At 37.1% G+C, this 19,880-nt stretch overlaps 1 protein-coding gene across 1 annotated transcript in view; it reads right to left on the bottom strand.

The window, feature by feature from the left end:
• KIF15 (kinesin family member 15) overlaps positions 1-19,859 on the bottom strand; it is a 35,809-nt gene extending 15,950 nt beyond the window's left edge. The window contains 21 exon segments of the mRNA XM_032105813.1: positions 215-320; positions 1,099-1,206; positions 2,094-2,282; positions 2,620-2,761; positions 5,089-5,230; positions 5,638-5,815; positions 6,855-7,064; positions 8,349-8,440; positions 10,114-10,237; positions 10,712-10,834; positions 12,091-12,216; positions 12,316-12,525; positions 13,193-13,372; positions 13,760-13,857; positions 13,994-14,031; positions 15,120-15,196; positions 16,328-16,511; positions 17,735-17,777; positions 19,722-19,767; positions 19,769-19,834; positions 19,836-19,859. Coding sequence (XP_031961704.1) covers positions 215-320; positions 1,099-1,206; positions 2,094-2,282; positions 2,620-2,761; positions 5,089-5,230; positions 5,638-5,815; positions 6,855-7,064; positions 8,349-8,440; positions 10,114-10,237; positions 10,712-10,834; positions 12,091-12,216; positions 12,316-12,525; positions 13,193-13,372; positions 13,760-13,857; positions 13,994-14,031; positions 15,120-15,196; positions 16,328-16,511; positions 17,735-17,777; positions 19,722-19,767; positions 19,769-19,834; positions 19,836-19,859 — 2,506 coding nt within the window.
• Between the last annotated feature and the right edge of the window lie 21 nt (positions 19,860-19,880).

A 19,880-nucleotide genomic window follows, 5' to 3' on the forward strand; every position in this document is an offset into this window, starting at 1 on the left:
GACAGAACCATTTTGAATATTGTATACTGTGCAAGACTAGGCAAAGATGATCTGCAAGTATTAAAATTTCTGCTTTCTTTATTAAAAAAAAAAAAAAAAAATCAAACCAGTACATCTAACAATGCAAATAGTTACTCAACATGTGCTATTGTTGATTTAAAACAGAAAGACACCTCAAAACTTTTTATGAAGTTTCAGTATTACAAAGACTTACTATCAGCCTTGCTTTGACTGTCTTGAAGCTGCTTTTCAAGTGATTTTATCTGTCCAAGGAGCTCCTGGCGCTCTTTACTCCAGTCATTCCTTTCAGATGAAAGAAGCTTGAAAAGCAAAGTAAAATTTTTTAAGTAGAAAGGAAGTGTAGGAGTGGCTAAGTCACAGACTGTAACAATAAGATAATGATGTATTAAAGCATTTCATCAACTGATTATAAACACATTTTTCTTTAAATTCAATATTTGGTGACTCTGAAATCCCCAGAAGTCCAAGGAAAAAAATAATTTGTATAACTGAAGACATTACCTTATCGAAAAAGTTCATTTAAAAGGAACCCAGAGCTTAGGAGTTGACATCACCGATATGAGAAATGAGACTGATCTGGAAAGAATCCAGGCCTTATTTCCTTTTCTATCATAAATCAACCCTAGCAATTAAGCAAGACTTGCAAATATTTGATGGGTATATCCAACTGAAATGAGTATTTTCAGCATTCCAAAGTTTAAAATTTCCTTGTTATTATTGTTGTTTTCCAGAAATCATGAAGTTGGCCAAACCCAACCACAATAGCGTTTATTTGCTTATATTTAAGACCAAGCAGGCTCAGATGCACAAGATTTAAACCAACAAAACCAAACTCCAAACTGCAGTGTTATGTTAAATGAACCGTCTCTGCTCACTCCAACTCCAGAGGGGTTGGATTAGATGACCTTTAAACCAAACCATTCCATGATTTTAAGTCCTTGTCTTCCTGCACAGCCATGAGTTATGATGCTATGTAAATTTGTCAAAATGAAAGTAACATTGCAAGACCTCACCAGACAACACAGCAGTATGACTGTATTATAGTTACTTGAGCCTTATATTGCATTGTTCTCTCACCTCCTGTATTTGTGCAGAGTGATGCTCCAGTTTATTAATATGCTGCTGGAGTTTTATATTCTTGCTTTCCTCTTCATCCAGCTTTGTCTGCATTGTGCTCAGTTGCTCCTGTGACACAACAGACACTCAAAATTAGAGCACCCATCTTGCACTTATTTTCACATGCCATATGGCAGTCTGTGCATATTAAATATAAAAATGTCAACAAGTTTCTATTTTTATGACCTGAACCAACAGAAAACAGAACACTCAAAAATAAACTGGTATCTTAAGTAGCTGATTTCTCCTATTTCTAACTAAACTGCCAAAACACAAGAAAATCCATCACTGTATACAAGGACTGAATCCAATAAACACTTAGTTTTCAGACACATGTTTATCTTGGAAAAATAAGGCTTTAAAAAGGAATTATTCAAAACATGCACTAGTTAAACTCCTTACTGAATCTCTCCACTATGGTAAGCATCAAAGAGGGGTTTTGGCTGTTGTGCCAGGGTTTTACATGCACTGAAAGTTAGTTCCAGCTTCTAGAGAGTAGTTCAGATAAATCTGTAGTGCTCTTCTATATGACAAAAGACTTTCCCTGCCCACTAGAAAAGATACAAGGCAATGTATAATGGTGGACAAGCATTGTTTGGCAGGTTTCTTCAAATAATGCAGTATTAAATATTAAGCTTGTGTATTGTTCCAAATGTAGCTGTCAACTTACAAAGAGGACTCCTCAGAGACAAGTTATCAGGTTTAAATAGAAAAAAGTACAAACACCCTGATTAAACTAGTTATGATATCCAACTCTCAAATCACTTTCAGTATTTTTGTTGTAAATCCTCTTTCAAGTACAAGGTATAGAGAACTGTTTATTGTTAAGTATTCATGAGGGGCTTCAGTTTCCCATGCAAATTAGAATGCACTTGATGAGAGGAAAGCACTTCATGGCAAAGCCCACTTTATAATAAAGTTGCACATACATTTCAGTTTTTATTCAAAACTTTCACCTGTGCCACTTTGAGCTCCTCAGCAATAGCTTCACATGCTTGTTCACTCATCTCTGGAGGAACTGGCTCTTTCAGAATGTCATCCATCATCTCTTCAGAACGCTGAAAATCTTCAAAATTATAATCTGGGCTAATTCGCGGCACAAGGCGAGACCTCAGCTGGTACGCTTTAGTTGGAGTGGTTATGTTCTGTTACAAAGATTACAAAGCAGTCTTTATTTTAACTGTAAAATGAAATTAAGACTCTGTCTGGTATTGTATTTCTTAATTCTATAAGCAGAATGATGAAATAAAATGCTCAAAGTGGCTAGCTCTGAACCACTACCACTTTTTCAGATTTGTCATCTGATGACAATACCAGTCATTTAATTAATACTCCAGAACAAAAAGTAGGCTATTTGGTTTATCACATATGGAAAACACTCCAGAAAACTAGTTAGGCTAAGGGATCACAAAAATGACAGTCTGTACTCTTGTACAACTCAGGAGTAAGTATGTGTGGACTTAAATAAACTTATGCTCATACCTTAAGACTTTCTCTATGTAGCTTATGTAGCTGAGAGACTTCTCGGCGCTTGTGTGCTTTGGTTGCCTCAAGAATGTTTTCAAGGTGCTGGTTTGCTTTCTGAAGGGATTGAAGTTCTGATTCCAGTTCCATCTGTTTTTTCCTGTTTAGGAAGTATTTTACTACTGTCAAAACTACTCCATGAGTATGTCTTCCTATCAGTAAGAATATGCTGCAGTACTGCCAATGAGCAAACTGCAGCTGAACTTTCACCCAAACACAGAAATGCATTATTTTGAGAAGAAAGGCATCACTGCTGTATTCAAAAGTTAAAAAAACGTATAAAAAATTAAAAAGCTAAGCAGCTTATTTGTGCCTGCATAATGAAGCAAGCAGATGGATAACTAAACATGTCAGAAAAAAAAAATCCATTACATGGTAAGAAATAAGCTGAGAGCTCTGCAGTTCCTTTTATGAGAAAGTGATATCACCCATACCAATATGGTTTTAAGCTTTAAAAATGTTATCCAGTTATATGAGAAGTCTGAACTGGAGCTTGCCAGGATTTTCTTTAGTCCTTTAAAGACCCTTTTTTTTTTTTTTGGAAGTGCTGCTCTGTTAAGATTATTTTGCCCTCTAAGAGTACTTTAACTGAAATCCAACAGTTGAGCATAAATTTAGGAATAATTTTCACTAGGTATTTTGCAGAGCTACACACTGTTACTGTGATAGTTGCCATTACTGGCATAATGGCAGGGTCAAAGTCTATAGACAAATGGAAATATACTATTTCATCTCTTGGCAGTTTAATGCAATCATTTTCTCTCACGCTCTTGGCATCTACAACAAAACTTAGGGAACAGAGTAGAACTTTAGTATTGACTGCAACTGGACAGCAGAAAAATTAGCATATATTGTTTTTGTGAATTTGCTATTTTACTCTACTTTTGTTCAGTTACAGCATATAGTTACACTTGCATGTAAAATTAAGTATCCAGTTACTCTGACACTGGAAACAAGTTTAAAATTTAGTGAAATTTAATTACTCCAGAGGCTGAAAAGCACGTATCTGTTTGACTTCACTCCACTAAGAAAATGTTGGTAATTGACAATAAAATGCATACATACTACCAAGAAAGCAAGACATTCACAAAACATGGAATACATAAAATAGAAATACACTTAGTGGGCAAAAAAATAAAGTAATCAATATATAAAAATACAAATAGACTATTGCAACTAATGATATGGGACAACTGATGGATTGCTGAATTGCTAACCTCAGATCATACTACTACTATTTATAAAGTTCATAGGATTTGCTACACAGAAATCTAACAGTAAAAATACAGATTTGTACAATTGCCTGACTAAACAAAAAGGATATTAAAAGCTACTTTGAAAACAAAGAAGTGGGGAGCCAAAATTGTGCCTGATGCTTTTAGAATTACACTCTAATTTCACTGAAATCAATAGAAACCAACAGTGTAAGGTACAATTAAAATAAATTAAAAAAAAAAAAAAAAAAATCAGGTCCCTTTTGCTTTCCAGGTTTGTATTACATTTGCTGGAAATGCTATTTTTCTTGTATCTGCAGTAACAAGATTGCAATTTTTCAGAAATGCAGTTAATCAAGTGAAGTGATGTATTATTCACATGCATATGAACACTGAAGGTATTAGTGAGGCCATTCCCATTATCTTGTGCTGCCCTCCAGGAGAATAACAACAGTAAATTCTTTACTACTTTAATAAGGGCATAGTAGACCCTTATCTCACGTTTAGATGCCAAAGCAAATGGACATAAATGTACTACTGACACCATGTCTTTGCTCTGATTTGAATTAAACCTTTGTTCCCCTAACAAGATAACAGTATTATAATCTTTGAAATTGAGGTTAAAAATTAATCAACAGGTCAGCCAGAATTTTCTGGAGTTCTTGGATTCTACGTTTATGGTGACTCAAACTTGCAGACTTTAAGTGATTATATTAAAAACTACTGTTGCACAAAAACAAACCCCCAAAATACCCCTCTCATTCTCCCCCACCCCCATCAACTCTTACTTCCTGTCAGTGCTTCCACCTGTAATATTTCAGTTACTGCAAAACCTTTGCTCTACATGGAAACTAAGCCAAACTCTCCCAGTGCTGTTAAGCAGGTAACTACCAGAATTAAAGGGTATGTCCATCTCCTGCATATTGTGAAGCATTTTTTTGCATCTATCAAGAGTGGCTTTGGGAAAGACAAAGAAACCTCCAACAGCGCAGACATACCTTCAGATTTAATGATGGTTGTGCCATAGTCTGGGAATAACCCAGTTCAACAGGAACATACTCTGTGTGCATGCCATTATTCTTAACCTGGCCCTCTCTTACATGCAAAGAACAAACCTAGTCAGTATAATCAGGATCTGAGTCTTTCAAAAATCAATATGAATAATGACTTAAAAACATTTAATTACAGATATTTCAATACTGTTTTGTCTCACTTGGTTAGCTCTTTAAATTCTTCATATTCTTGCTTTGAAGTTGCCAGTTCAGCTTGGGTCTGTAGCAGACGAGCTTTCAGCCTTTCAACAGATGCCAGCGAGTTGCCTTCCACTGACATGGTGGTGGAATATAAGCGGTGACCTAAAGAACAAACATAGACCCTCTGAAATCACAGAGCTGCTCAAATACCTAAAGTTTTACTAAAATGAAAGTGTTTGTGGGCTTTTGAACAGCATAGTAGCAATTGAGATTGACAAAAATAGGTATTAGAAACAGCTCAACATGAAAACCAGTAAAATAATATTACTGCAGTCTTCATGATAAGTAAGGACCACAAAATGAGATTATAGATGGGTTTCACAAGATGCAAATCCAAATTCCCTATTTCTTGAAGGCCAACATGAATACAATTAAGTAAAATTGTTTTAGCAGTCTTCAGGTACCACTTTGAGGAAGGCAAAAATACATCAAGACATTTTCAACACTATACTGCACACAAAAGAAACACAATAAGCATATTTAGCTGGAAAACATTAGCATGTTTTTACCTCCAGTACTTTTCTCTGTGGCTGAAGCTTCCAAAAAAGCTTTTTCTAGCTCTGCAATGGTCTGAGCATCAATTTCTTGGGCCTTTTTAACTGACTGTAAAGAACGAAGTTTTTTATTCTCCTCTCTGAGATTATGGTTCTCCATGGCGTACTTTGCAATTCGTGGGTGTTGTTCCATCTGTGGTAATCAATATTTTATTCAACAGTCTTGATTTTCCAGACAATGCTATACCTACCTAGCTGTTACTCTACTACCTTTAATAAGGATTAAACTGTAATATAAAAGGAAAAGAGGTGTTCCCTACAGTGGTTAAAGCTACTCATTTTTTGGTTAACTTTCTTACTGCCTTGGAATCTACTCACAAGACAGCAAGTTTACATCTTATGTGTTTACTCTTTTACTTGTATTAAAGCAGTAGGATGCTTTTCTTGATGCTCTTGATACCCTTTTCAGTTTCAATTTTGAACTTTGGCTTTCTTAACACTATCCTTGCATGCCATAGTAATGTTTCTGTAGTCAATAAAGGACTGTCCTGAACTTCATTTCCTCTCCTCCTTCCTTTCCTTTGAAGCTCAATTATGAGCTACAGATTCATGCTACCCTGCCAAGACATTTCCTCTTTTTCCCTACTTGTGCTTGGAGGAAATTGTTTTTCAAGAATTTGCCTTCTCTCTTGAGTTTCTTTGTTCTTCAAAACTGCCTCACAAATGATACCACACCTATCCAGACACCCGAATAACCCAAAGCTGTTCTTCAAACAGCTCCAGGACCATGACACCCCTTACATGTCCATCTGGCATGTGTGTTATCCCTCAGAAACCCTTGCATTATTTGCATCCTGCTCTTTCCCTTTCAGTTGATGTCAGAGCTTGAAGTCTGCCATATGAATTGAGGATTTGTGATTTGGAGACTTCCTTAATTTGCTGAAAAGAGACTTGGTCCTCTGCCTAACACAGATCAGGTTGCCTGTGGCAAGCTCCCATCATGACATCACCCTCACTAAACTCTCCTCTTAAAATTCAAGCTCTAAATCCAGCCATTGTCTCTTCCATAGGGAAACTCCATGCATTTGAATGCTTCTATAAAGGAACCCACCACCCAACCTCTTCTCTGCCTGTCTTTCCTAAAAGGCCTTTATTCACCCACCACAGGACTACAACACACGAGCTATTCTCACAAAACAATATTGTTCCAGAAAAGAAAAACCAGACTTTACCTGTTCTCTGAGTATCTGCACTTCCTCTCTCAAGTCATTGAGGAGATCATCTTGCTCTTTTGGCAATAAAATTCCACCAGCCTCTTTATGTAATCTCTCCAAGCGAACAATATGGTCTTCCCGGAATTTAACTATCATTTTATTGGACTGAACAAATTTTTCCTTCTTGGCACACAGTTCTTCTAGCTGAGCAACTTTTTCTAATAAATTCTTAGAAAGTACAAATAGAGATTAGTGAATTTTTAAGGTGCCCATCTAACACACATATGCACAGGCAGACAAATCATGCAAAATCTCAGTTAACAGTAATTTTGTGTATATACAGACTATCATTTGCAGCAGATTTGTAGAGAGCAACAGCTCATACCAAGAACCCAAATTAAACAACATGTTGCAAAAACTGTACTCCAATATGATCTGGTAGAGTAAGTATTCAGTTAAACACCTCAGATGCACATCACTAGGGTGCCTGTTTCAGTTGATTTTCTTTAGAAAAAAACCCCAAACAATCCATTTGGCTGTTTCAATACTACACCATGACCAAAGAACAATAAAATGAGAATGAATGGGAGATGTGCTTCAAAAAACACATTATTGATCCAAACACTCAAAACCACACTCAAAATTAAGTAAAACAGAGAAGTCTTGTTGTTCTGTTCAATTTTTTAAAACTAGAAAACCCCAGTAAAACTTCCCACACCCTAAAATCAAACATACTATGAAAGCTATCCTATGGTTTGTCGGAATTTGAAAGACAGAATAGAAACACAGAATTATTTTGGTTGGAAAAGACTTCTATGATCATCAAGTCCAACCTCTAATCCAGCACTGCCAAGTCCACCACTAAGCCAAGTCCTTAAGTGCCACATTTACATCTCTTTAAAATACCTTCAGGGAACAGCAACTCAACCACTTCCCCTGGCAGCCTGTTCCAGTCCTTGACAATCTTTCCAGTGAAGAGTTTTTCCCTAATATCCAGACTTTTGTGTCTAAGTGGTGGAGCAGAACACTGACTATTTCCCCTTGGGTGGTGGGGGTTTCATTCTGCTCCCCATCCTATATCTTACAGCTCAGGGGGCTGGGTACTCCAAGAATCACTGTTCTTATTCTGTTAAAGACTAAGGACAAGGCAGCATTAAGTAAATCAGCCTTTTTCTCATCCTTTGTCACTGCTTCCCCCGGATCCAGTTAAGGCTGGAGTTTCTCTTTAGCCCTCCTTTTGTTGCTAATATATTTATAGAAACATTTTATGGCAGTTTAAGTTCGATTTAGGCTTTGGCCCTGCTAGTTGTCTTGTAGTCCTCCTGAGCACTACAGATTTTATCTCAAATGTCATTTGACTAAGTTCCCTTGTTAGCAAACCTTATTATCTTTCGACAGAGTATTTTTATTCAAAACCAAGGAAAATCATTAAGAGAGTCAGTTTCAATATGCTCACTGGTCTCTCACCAGAAAGTACACTGAATGCACTTAGAAATATCAGTGCTTTCTTACCTTCTTTTCACCTTCTGATTTCTCCCAAAACAACATTGCTTCGAGAAAGCTGCTCATGTAATTTATGTTGTTCTTGCCTTTTTCAACAGCATCTGTAGGGGAAGTCAAAGAAACAAATGCTATATTTATTAAAATACCACTTAGCCAGGTTTTTCTACATACATAACACGACAATTGTGTAAAGAAAATTTGAATAATTCTTTGAACAGTGTAATTCTTCCACAAAGATCATGTGGCATACCCAGAGCACACTGTTTGGACAGTAATTCCTAGTCACCTGCAAGTGCTGATAAAGAACAGAGCTAATATACATAATTGTATAATTAACAAAGTTGTTCAAGCATTAAACAGACTTGCAATGAACTTTTATTAAAATAAAAGAATCAGTCTGTTCTATATCTATAAAATGCAAAATCCCTCTGAAATTAATTTGATGACACTAACCCATTATTAGCATTATTAGTACAGTTTGTACATATTAGAAGTGGACTGACTCGTTTATGAGAAGGAAATTTAGGAAAATAAGCTTGAATTATGTGGACAATTAGTGGCTTAATCTGGAAGGAAAGTGTCCACACAAGGGATTAAGAGGGTTTAATAATCCATTTAGAAATTAATTCAAAATAGCATTTCTAAATATTCTAATGCTTAAGTCTACTTATTTATGGAATACTAATCACTAGTATCTAGGTGCATAACTACATTATCATAATTTAATATATTTTAAAATGCCATCATGTTTCTGAAGTAGCTAGAAAGCAGATTTTATGTTTGTGTGATTGAGTATTACAAACAATTTAAATGCACAGAACAAACACAGCTCTGATACATTAGGTTCTGCTCAAAACTCCTCCTCAGTGTTTAAGCATCATACTTGTTCTCCCTCAGAACTCTATCATGGGTCTAAACATTGAGCCCTCTGTCAATGTTCATGTATTCATGAACCATGAGTCAGTGTCCTACCTCATCACTGACTTGTTTTTACTGGTTAAACATGTATGCTAACACAGAAGTACTTTTTCCTTAGGAAAACTCAACCCCAGATGCTTGTATTATATTAGACAAGGCTTTCTATTTTCTGTCGTAACTTCTCTTGCTGTATCTTCTATTTCTTGGCAAGGTCAGGAAAGAGTTGACTCACGAGAACAGTAAGAGTTACAAAGTTTACCACCTTGCAATCAAACATTATCAAGCAGCACATTTCAGTGAGAAACATACATACGAGGAAGCTCTGCTGGGATTTGTATTGCAGATAAAATAGCCCAGTGAGAAGCTTATTGAAAATCACCTAAAAACTCTATTTCCATCTTACACTGAAATCAAACATCTACTGAAAGTAAACATCCCTCTTAGGTTCTTCTGGAAGGGGCAAAAAAGGGAAGAGGCAGAAAAAAAATCCAGTTCCAAGCTTAAAAAGAATGCAACATTGTGCCTTCCCTCTGACCTAAATGGACAAGGAATCACATGCAAATTTTTGGTTACTTAAAGGATTAGGCAGCATATCTCTTCTGAAGTGGAAGAATATCTAGGTATCATAATAAAACCATAGTCCAGTACCCGAACTTATGAGGAAGAAAACAAAACCACGTTAACAATTTCTACAAGGTATCAGATACAGGTACAGGAAATGGGATCCATAAGGAAAATGTGACCCCTATAGGTCAGTTCCTACAAAAATATTAATTGTTCAGAAGCTTAATTAAGGCTCTCAACCTTCTAGGCTACAGAAGTAGCAAATTCTCTCTCCCTCACCTCCAACTCTTACCTTGTGATACAGAAATACTGCACACAGATGGCACTGAAGTAAGTTGAGCAAGCTGCTCTTTCAACTTCTTGACCTCAGCTTGCAGCTGGCTCACATTTCCTTGTGTGTCTTCATTTACTACAGCCTTTTATAAATAGGAGAAAATTAGGAAAAGGTGTAAATAAAAATCTTACATGATAAGAGAAAACTCAAAGAATGCAAACCAGTAAAATTACTGAGAACTCTTTCCATCTTAGGAAAGGAAGAACTCATGGGAAAAGCAGAATTCCATTCGCTGAGAAACCAGCAAGTTGTACTTCAGAGAGAATTAGAGGTTAAAAAATGTAACGTTTTCTGCAGAATTTTGTCTGGACCTTTTTCACCAACAAAACAATATACATCAGCAACAATTTCAGCTAAATGCCAACATGCTTTTAAAAACCCCCTCATGAGAAATTACATTTTGGGCACTAGGATTTATATAGAACTAGTTAACAGAAATAACATTAAATCAGAAATTTTTATGACAATTTATATTTTTAATAAAGATTTACTTTTTACTTTTCTAATGAAAACAAGCTCTGAGAACAAGCAAAGAATATATGCTATTAACTCTTACCTTGTTTTTAATCAACTTCGCTCGCTGCGCAAAATTAAGAGTGGACAGTGTTTCACCAAAACACTTGGATCCTGGGTGAACATTTGCAATTATACACGTTTTTGCATTACCACCAAGAGAATCCTATTTGAAAACATGGAAGTTAGTTTTATTTACATGTTTTTGCTGACAATAAGAAGCCATCACCTAAAAGATACTGTGTATAATTTTGAACAAATTGCAGAAAGAATTTCGTTTAACAAATATCCACACAGAAGGCAAGTTTCTTAAATTTTATTTCAAATGTGGGTATAAAGGATGCAACTGTAAATAAAGACTCTATTTAGGTCTTCAAAATCCTGGCTATATTACTGAACAAAGTGAGATGCTTTCTTCATCTGAACAGCAAAAAGAGGAAAAAATTCTAAACAAAAAATAATTTTGGTAATTAGCAGATTAACGTTCACACTACTTTCTACATCATCTGTTGATTGTTCCAACCTTCTGGTTGCAACTGTCAAATGAACAAAATCACAAACCAACAGATTCTTGACCAAGAATGTAAAAGGATCATCTCCCTTTTACATGCGTATCTTCAGCTGTTTCTGTGCTGTTACATAAGTAGCTCTCAAATCTCAGGAGAAGGCAGCAGTAATACCTAAAGACTGAAAGTCTGGTACTACAAAATAGTCCACAAGCCTCAATGGCATTCTCTCTCTTCCTCTCTAGTAAAGAAGGTCATGTTTGTGGACATCTTTGCAGTACAGACACCTCAAAAAAATCACCATTTAAAGTAACAGCTCACAGAGTTGTAATTCTCTTCCAATTTCTATGTATTTTGGGTTACATTGGAAGAACATAATTCCTCAGAGTCTCATCAATCTATATAGAACTGGGATGGAACACTGAGAAATTTTGCTGTGATCACAATACTGTGTTGTAATACAAATACTGTATTGCGTACAAATACTATAATACAAAAATATACTACAGATATTCATGTACTCTTCACAGAATTTTGGTGAGTGCTAGCATCCAACAAGCACACATAAGCTAATTCTGGAAAGCATGTCAAATGTTTCAACACATCTCTGAATATTACACTTTGATACACATTATTTCCCAAATTATAAGGATGAAAATGTGTGCTTTTTTAAATTAAAACTTCCAAATACGTAGTAGGAGCTTATAAGTATAAATAGATTAGTCTTCAGTCAAAAGCAACAGATTGATTAAAAATCTGTTTAGGTTAAAAAGATACCTTTCAATCTTTCTTCCACTTGCCCAATATTGAAACAACTTTAATGCACTGGAGTTCAGCTTTTTATAGTAAAAAAGCACAACCAAATATTTTTTTCTACACCCCAGGTAGCAGATAAAATCCAGAGGATATATATTACCCGTAGCAGAAAAGTGAGCTTGGAATCCCGGTAACAAATGTGTCTCTGTTTACCATTTCCCACATCAACAAGTGCTGTGATTACTTGGCCCAGGCAGCTTAGTGATCGATTTATGTTACCTGCTTCCTAAAAAAAAGAGGAGGGAACAAAGCAAATGGATTTGATGGATGGGACAGGGCCCTGCATCTGAAAGGAGAAAGATGACACAGATACTACAGAACTAACCTTTAGCCTCAGTCCTTCTGTATGGGTGTCTTTCTGCCTCTCAGATCCTGCCAAATCTACCAGGTTGAGCAGGGAAGACCGAATGTTAACAACCTCGTTGTTTTTCTCCATGGATTCCACTGTGATAGTGAAAACTGCATGTGATCTGGAGGATTCTCTGTTCATTGAGGTCGAGGCTACACGACGGTTTCTCCAGCCTGTAGTTAATACCTAAGCATGAAAAAGACATCACAGTTTCAACTGGGTCAGACTGTACTTTACATACAGGTACCATTCCATGCAACAGCTTTTAAAAACCTCAAGGATAAGAACTTTTTTACTGTTTTCCAATAGAAGTATCTTAAAAGTGAAAAAGATACAGCTACAGTCAATCTTAGCAGCAGAACTTGTTATAATATTCACTACTTTTCTCCAAAAGTGCCATTGCTGTTTGAAAGCATAACATACCCCATACTAGTGTACGTTAGCAGTACACACACACACACAAAAAAACCTAAAGTGATACAAATACTATGTGTATGTGTATTATTCATGGAGAAATAAACCTGACAATTCTGGAACACATGGTGCCCACTCGGCAGGAAATGTAGTTTTCTGTTGGTATTTCAGAGATGCGTAGGGCAAGCATTAGGGAATGATTTCTGTAATTGCCATTTAGGTATTCCAAACTCCAGAACTTCTTTGATTTCTTACAGGTATGGGATAGTTAGGAAGCATTGCCTTAAACTTTTTTACACTGTGTTTTGGAGCATGAAGATAGAGGGAGAAGGCACTGCAGGCAAAAAATGGGCAAAAAAATGTGCTTTAATCCAAGAGGAATATTTACCAAATAAGATTTAAGATGTATAGTCCAAACATTAAAAGTGCCAAAAAATACCTGGTATGCTTCAGCAGCAGATGACAACACCTGTTCAACAGCACCATCAACAAAGACTCCCTTCTTGATGTGTTCTCTGAGAAACAGTCCAGCTGAAGCAGAGTCTAGCAAGTCAAATATCTGTTCATTGTAGATTTCAATAAATGAGCATTTGCAGAGAAAACTCTTTCCACTGCCAGCCTGAAAAACACAGTAATTTACACTATAAACAGTTGGGTTTTATTAAGTCTGTCATTGTATGGCAGCAAGTCTCTTTTCACACATACCTAAAGCTATTAGATTGCACGTATATTCTGCATACTATACATTTCTGATGCCCAGGTGACAACCAACATCCAGAAACCTAGATGCATTTTCAGACTCAAAATATAAGCACACTGGTGTCTGAAGAAACAGTTATTATAATTTGGTAGAGTACTAGATGCAAGCATTTCTCATTAACAAATTTGATGCAAGATGGCAATAATCTTGGTAACTTACTGGCTGCACACCCAGTTTACCAACCCTAGCTAATCTTTACTGTGCAACATTACTTTCACTGCAATGGTAATTATAAAATAAATGTACCTTTTCCTTTTCCCGCTCAATTAGAAAAAATAAGTATTCAAAGCTCCGTGGAATTACACCTCTCAGACTGTGAGTGAAATTATCAGAATCAGATGGTCCTAAAGAGATTTTTTTAATGAAAAAAAAATTAATTAGTACTACTCAAGATTAGCGGTTGACATGAGGAATATGTCTCAAGACCAAAAAAAAAAAAAATTAAGAAACCACTGAAAGATTAATCTCTCATGCACTCACCCATCATAGTAAAGGTTTTTCCTGACCCAGTCTGGCCACTAACAAAAAGAAAGAAAATTGAGATTAAACTTTATTCTGGCTCTGAATTTTTCATTAATCTGCATCTCTTAAGGAGAAGTCAAAACTTAAACAAACAAAAAATTTTCAAAACAGAAGATCAGGAGATAGGAGCAAGCCGAGAAATCAGTCAGTTTAAAAGGTATAGAAATAGAACAACAAATTTTACCGATAAATCCCCTTTTGTCTCCCCTACCACCCACTACTTTCTTCCTAATTTCGGTTGGAAAGGGAAGTTAGCATTAAAATGAAGGCTTTCAAATATATACATTAAACTAATTTTTGGGTCAATCTTTTGAGTTTTATGTCACTCAGTAGTGCACATTAGGATATATCTGACATAAAAGTATTTTTTTCTTTTACAGTTTATTTTTTCTAATGTAGTTATTGATCATGCTAGAGAAACTTCAGGGCAATTGCATTTTATTTTTCCACATTTGTATATTGAAACAAAGTGGACTTCATAGTTTTACAAAAGGTGTGCTACATTAAAAAACCCCAGTAAGGTTTTGATTAGATTAGCCCTTTAAGTAAGCATTTTCTGACTAAAGTCCTTCCTCAGTTTTCAAAATGAAAAAATACTGAGTTAATATAATGATATTCATACTACTAGTCATGGACATATTTCTACCTTGAAAATATCCTAAAAGTTAAAATTATCATTCATGAGTTTTCCCACAGGCAGCCAAGAGTCACCGAAGAGTTGAGCTAGCCAAGTATCAAGATAAAGCAATTTTCATTCCATTTTACTATGGACATACTGAAAACCACTAGCCTTCTCTTTAACAGTACAATGTAACTCCTACTTTTTAAGCAAATAATAGTAAGATTGAAATGAGTTTACATATGCATTATTAAAAGTATAACATCTACATATAGATTCCTCCAGAAGAGGAGCAAGGAGTACCACCCAATATTGCAAGAATATTCCTTATGCTGTGCTGCAGTAAAAACTTTTAAAGCTTACTGTAACATTAGGCAGGCTCTGGCTCTTAAAACCACAACTGCACAATCTCCTTAAATGTTGCCATTGCTATGAAATGACTGCAATTGCTATGGAATTACTTACTATGCAAAGATGGTTCCATTGTAGCCATTCATACAAGATTCAACAATGTTTTTAGCCACGCTTGAGAACACAGACTCCTGGGGACAAGGGAAAGAGAAGGCACGTGGCACCACCTCTTTAAGTATCTTTTATATCAGTGTTTCCTATGCCGTAACTTTATAGTGTATATAAATAGATGCATTCCTTAAGGTTAGACATGTACCATGACCCCTGGAATTCTCACAGCAAAACAATACATCCTAAGTCTTTGTGACATAAATCACACTCTCAAAAAATTGTATTCTTTGATAAACTCAAAGAGAAATAATAAAATTCAGCATCACAGTAACAGCTCCCAAAAATATAATACTAATTTTGATCCAGTGGTTTTGATTATGTTATGCACTTTATACCATCAGTAGGTCAGATGCCTGTGACACTTATGAAATCTAGTTAGCTTTCAACATTTGCCTCTGCACAATGGCACATTCAACAGACCTGCACAACTTAAGTCTCATCTACTTCCACATTTTTCTCTTAGATCTGCAAGACAAGCCTAGCTACAAATAACAGCCTACAGCAGGTGACGTTTTTCAGAGGTTTTGTTTTTTTTTTTTAACAGAAATGAAATGGAATTGAAGTCTTAGCAGAATTAAAATTATGTTCAGAATGTCGAACACAGTATTACAGAAATTAAGTTGAAGGATTTTCTTTCCAGTATTACTTGCCCCAGATGAGCACTGCATCCATTTAAAAGGCAAAAGTATAAGAAGTAAATACAGTAAATGGAATATAAACGCCCAAGTTCCTTAAATACTAGTGTGCAGGGATAGGAGTTGAACTTGGTGATCCCTGTGAGTCCCTTCCAACTCAGCATATTCTGTGAAATCACACCTTAATATCAGCTACTGACTGCCAGTTATTTTTATATGTTTGTCTCAATAGGCAGATTTATTTTCTGTCTATAGTGATAAATACAATGTTTACAAACAAAAACTTCAATTTTAATTCAAACTCCAATTAAAGAAATTAACAGCTAAAAAATATTACATCAAAACTGTTAGAGAGCAGAATTTAATGCAGCATTTCTGTACTATAACTATGTACTTCCAATCTGACCACGGCAAAAAATTAGACCTAATGCACTACACCTTTAGAAAAGCTTAGCATAATAATTGCCAAAACTTGGGCAGAAATTACAGTAGTTATGAGATTCTGGAAATGATTACCTGTGTTGTTTCCATATTTGCAACATAATCAAAAGTGAAGATCTTTGGTTCAGGCTTCGAATGCAGGCGGATGGTATTTGATGAAAGAACAGATAAACACAGGCCTTGATCTCCATCGGTTAATGCAGGTCTGTCTGAAGGGGGACGTACCCTTACAAAAACTTTGACAGCATCACCTTCAACACTAAATAAATATTTATGCATTAGTTTACTTTCAAACAGATCTAGCAGCTGTCTGATAAAATTAAATCACAGCAATCAGATTAAGCATGTGAAGTCTTAGAAAAGTCTGTCCTGAAACCATACTACTTGTACAGGAACCTCATCAATTCACTACAAGACCAGTTAAAGGTGAAAATGTGGCAGATTGAAAAAACAAAGAACATGCAGTTACATGCAATTTATTGCTGTGGCACCTAACTTTAGCTCTAAAAGAACACATTGCACAGTAAACTTGAGATGCCCTTCTTACTCCTGCAAGTTTTAATGGACAAATGAAGCAGATAATGCTAGAGTCCAGCAAAAAAGTTATAATTTTTCTTTGGTGCTCACAAGAAGGGAAAGAAGAATCAATTCTTGAACAATGAATCAAATAAAGCATAGCAAGTGCCTACATCTAAAACATCCCTAACCAATTTCATCATATTTATCAGTTTTAATACGTAACTGTACATGACTTACATTAAGACTCTGAGAAATTCCACCATAAATTCCAATACACCCATAAAATATTAAAGAATTAAATTCTTACATGAAGTGGTAGCAAGCTTGGATTTGCTTTACTTCTCTTTTCGAGAAGTTTTAGCAGGAGGGTGTTCTAACTGTTATTTTTACTTTTGGTATACAAGAGCAAGGAAGAGAACAGTTTTAAAAGTGGAGAAGGGTTTCCATGAATGAAGTGTGCAGTTGGGTAGTGGCAGAGGAAAGGGCTAAGAACACAAGCAGCAGCTGAGAAAGGGAAGATGTTATACTGTATTTAAGACACAAAATTAATTTGCCAAATGTGCTTTTGTTGTGTGACATTATTCTGAGTTGTGGCACAGTTTACACTTGGAGGAGGGCCTCTTAGTTTTTGTTTTAGTTTAGGGCTTCCTCACAGGATTGAAGTTCCTAGTGGAATATTTCTTCAGATAAACTCTAGAGTCCAGCTGCAGAATTAGTGGACAAACGAGAATTTATTGCATGGCAGCATTCCAAGAGGAACCCAATATGTCAGCACAACAATTTTATTATGAGAACTGTTTTTTAAAATCTGTAAGGATGTTAGGAGAGAAAGACAGAAATCTTAGGCAGGAAAAGATTGAAAGAAAAACCTTTAAACTATTTTACAAAGTTATGCTAGGTTTTGTTTGCACCTTCTGTGCAATGTGATTGATAATATATGGTCACTGGCCAATATTATTTTACCTAGGTGAGTTCAACAACGATATTGAAGAGTCACGCAAATCTCCTACAAAAGAAAAGGGAGACATACAAAAAATAAAATTACTGCTCAAAACCCCCCATCTAAATACAAAATCCTGTAAGCAGTACAGAGGGAAATAACTGGAGAGCCTTATAAATGCAGACAGAAATGCATGAATATATTCGGTAACTATCTTCTTTTGGCAAAAAGAAGAGAGGTAGAGAAATCTCCAGTCCTGTAATGTGAACAGGCACACACTTGTCAACACGTGTGCAATGAGTAGGCTCCTAAGTCAATGCATATAAGATTTTGCAAGTGTTTTGGAGAATTAGAAACATAAATGCTGATAGTATTACATATTCTATTATACTTTAAAAATAGCAAACTTAATGCAGATAAACCATTAAAGCATGATTTAACTTTCCTGATGTGACTGCAAAACCTCACTATCCTAAACCAGCACAACTGAGCAGCTGCATTACTTTTACTTCTGTGAAAATTAGTCACCCTGTAATGAATAAAGATATCCTGTACACATCTGGAGCACAAGTCTTATGAGGAGCAGCTGAGGGAGCTGGGGTTGCTTAACCTGGACAAAAGGAGGCTCTGGGGAGACCTTATCATTCTACAACTGCCCAGAAGATGGTTGTAGTCAGGTTGGGGTCAGATTCTTCTCCCAGGTAACAGGACAAGAGGACACAGCCTCAAGCTGTGCCAGGGGAGGTTCAGGCTGGACATCAGGAGGAATGTCTTCACTGAAAGGATGAAGAGACTTTGGAATGGGCTGCCCAGGGAGGTGCTGGAGTCACCATACTTTGAGCTGTTTGGAGTGGCACTCAGTGCCATGGCCTAGTTGACAAGGTGTTGATCAGCCATAGGTTGGACTCCATGATCTCAGAGATCTCTTCCAACCTCACTGATTCTGTGATACAAGCCTCATTTTGCACAGTTTCAGATTTCAAGGAGATGGCATATATTACCCCATAGGTAGATAAAGTGACTTATTTTTTACATAAGGGTGAATCTGACATGAAAGTACAAAATATAGTCAAAATATTAACTAAGTAAAAAAATTGCATTTAGAAAATAAGCACAATAACAATGAAAGATAATGCATCAAAATATTCCAATAATGAAGTTTCTATAAAATCTTTAAAAGAACACAGGGGTTTTTGTAGGAGGATCGTCTTTAAAAGCAGAATGAGCAATAATGTGCAAAGGTGCTAACCTTCTCTTTGACATTCATACTACCTAAATATCCTGCTGCTGCATGAGCTTTTTGCGTGCTGTTTTGACTTATCCAATATCTGAGAAATAATTTAGCTTCCAATTCAGTAATTTATTCTTCAATTTCATAAGTTATCAACGAAAGGAGTGCATTTTAAAACTGAAATCAGACCAATAGGTACATGCACAGCCCTGGGAAAAGCCTGAAGTTGTGTCAGAGGAGGTTTAGGCTGGATATTAGGAAGAGGTTCCTCACCCAGAGGGGGGTTGGGCACTGGAACAGGCTCCCCATGGAAGTGGTCACAGCACTGAGCCTGACAGAGTTCAAGAAGTGTTTGGACAACGCTCTCAGGCACATGGTGTGACTGTTGGGGATGGTGCTATGCAGGGCCAGGAGTGGGACTCGATGATCCTTGTGGGTCCTTTTGGACTCAGCTTATTCCGTGATTCTGGGAAAGAGCCGGTTCCCAGGTACCCCGACACCACCGGGGGCAGCGCTCTGCCGCGCAGGCACCGCAGGGCGGAACCCCCAGGGCATCAGCCGCCCATGGGGCACCGAGCACCCCCCACACGGTCGCACCTGGCCCCACTGGTTCTTACACACGGGTGATGCCCCTCCAGGGGACGGGGCGGGGCGGCCCCCCGGGCAAAGCCGTCCCCCCGGGCAGAGCCGTCCCCGCGGGCAGAGCCGTCCCCCGGTGCCTCTCTGCTCTCCGAACGGCGGGCACATCCCCAAGCCCCTTCCCGACCGCCCCCACTCACCTCTCACGCCAGGAGCCATGGCCACTCCAGCCCCAGCAGCTCCCACCCACCCGCCGCCTCAAAATGGCGGCGCCTTTGAATTTGGCGCTCAGCGGCGCGGCCCCGCCCCCTGCCCGGGGCCAGCGCGGCCGCCGCCATTTTCCTCCGCGCCCTCTTTCC

Source organism: Corvus moneduloides, chromosome 1 (assembly GCF_009650955.1).
Source record: "Corvus moneduloides isolate bCorMon1 chromosome 1, bCorMon1.pri, whole genome shotgun sequence".
NCBI lineage: Eukaryota > Metazoa > Chordata > Aves > Passeriformes > Corvidae > Corvus > Corvus moneduloides.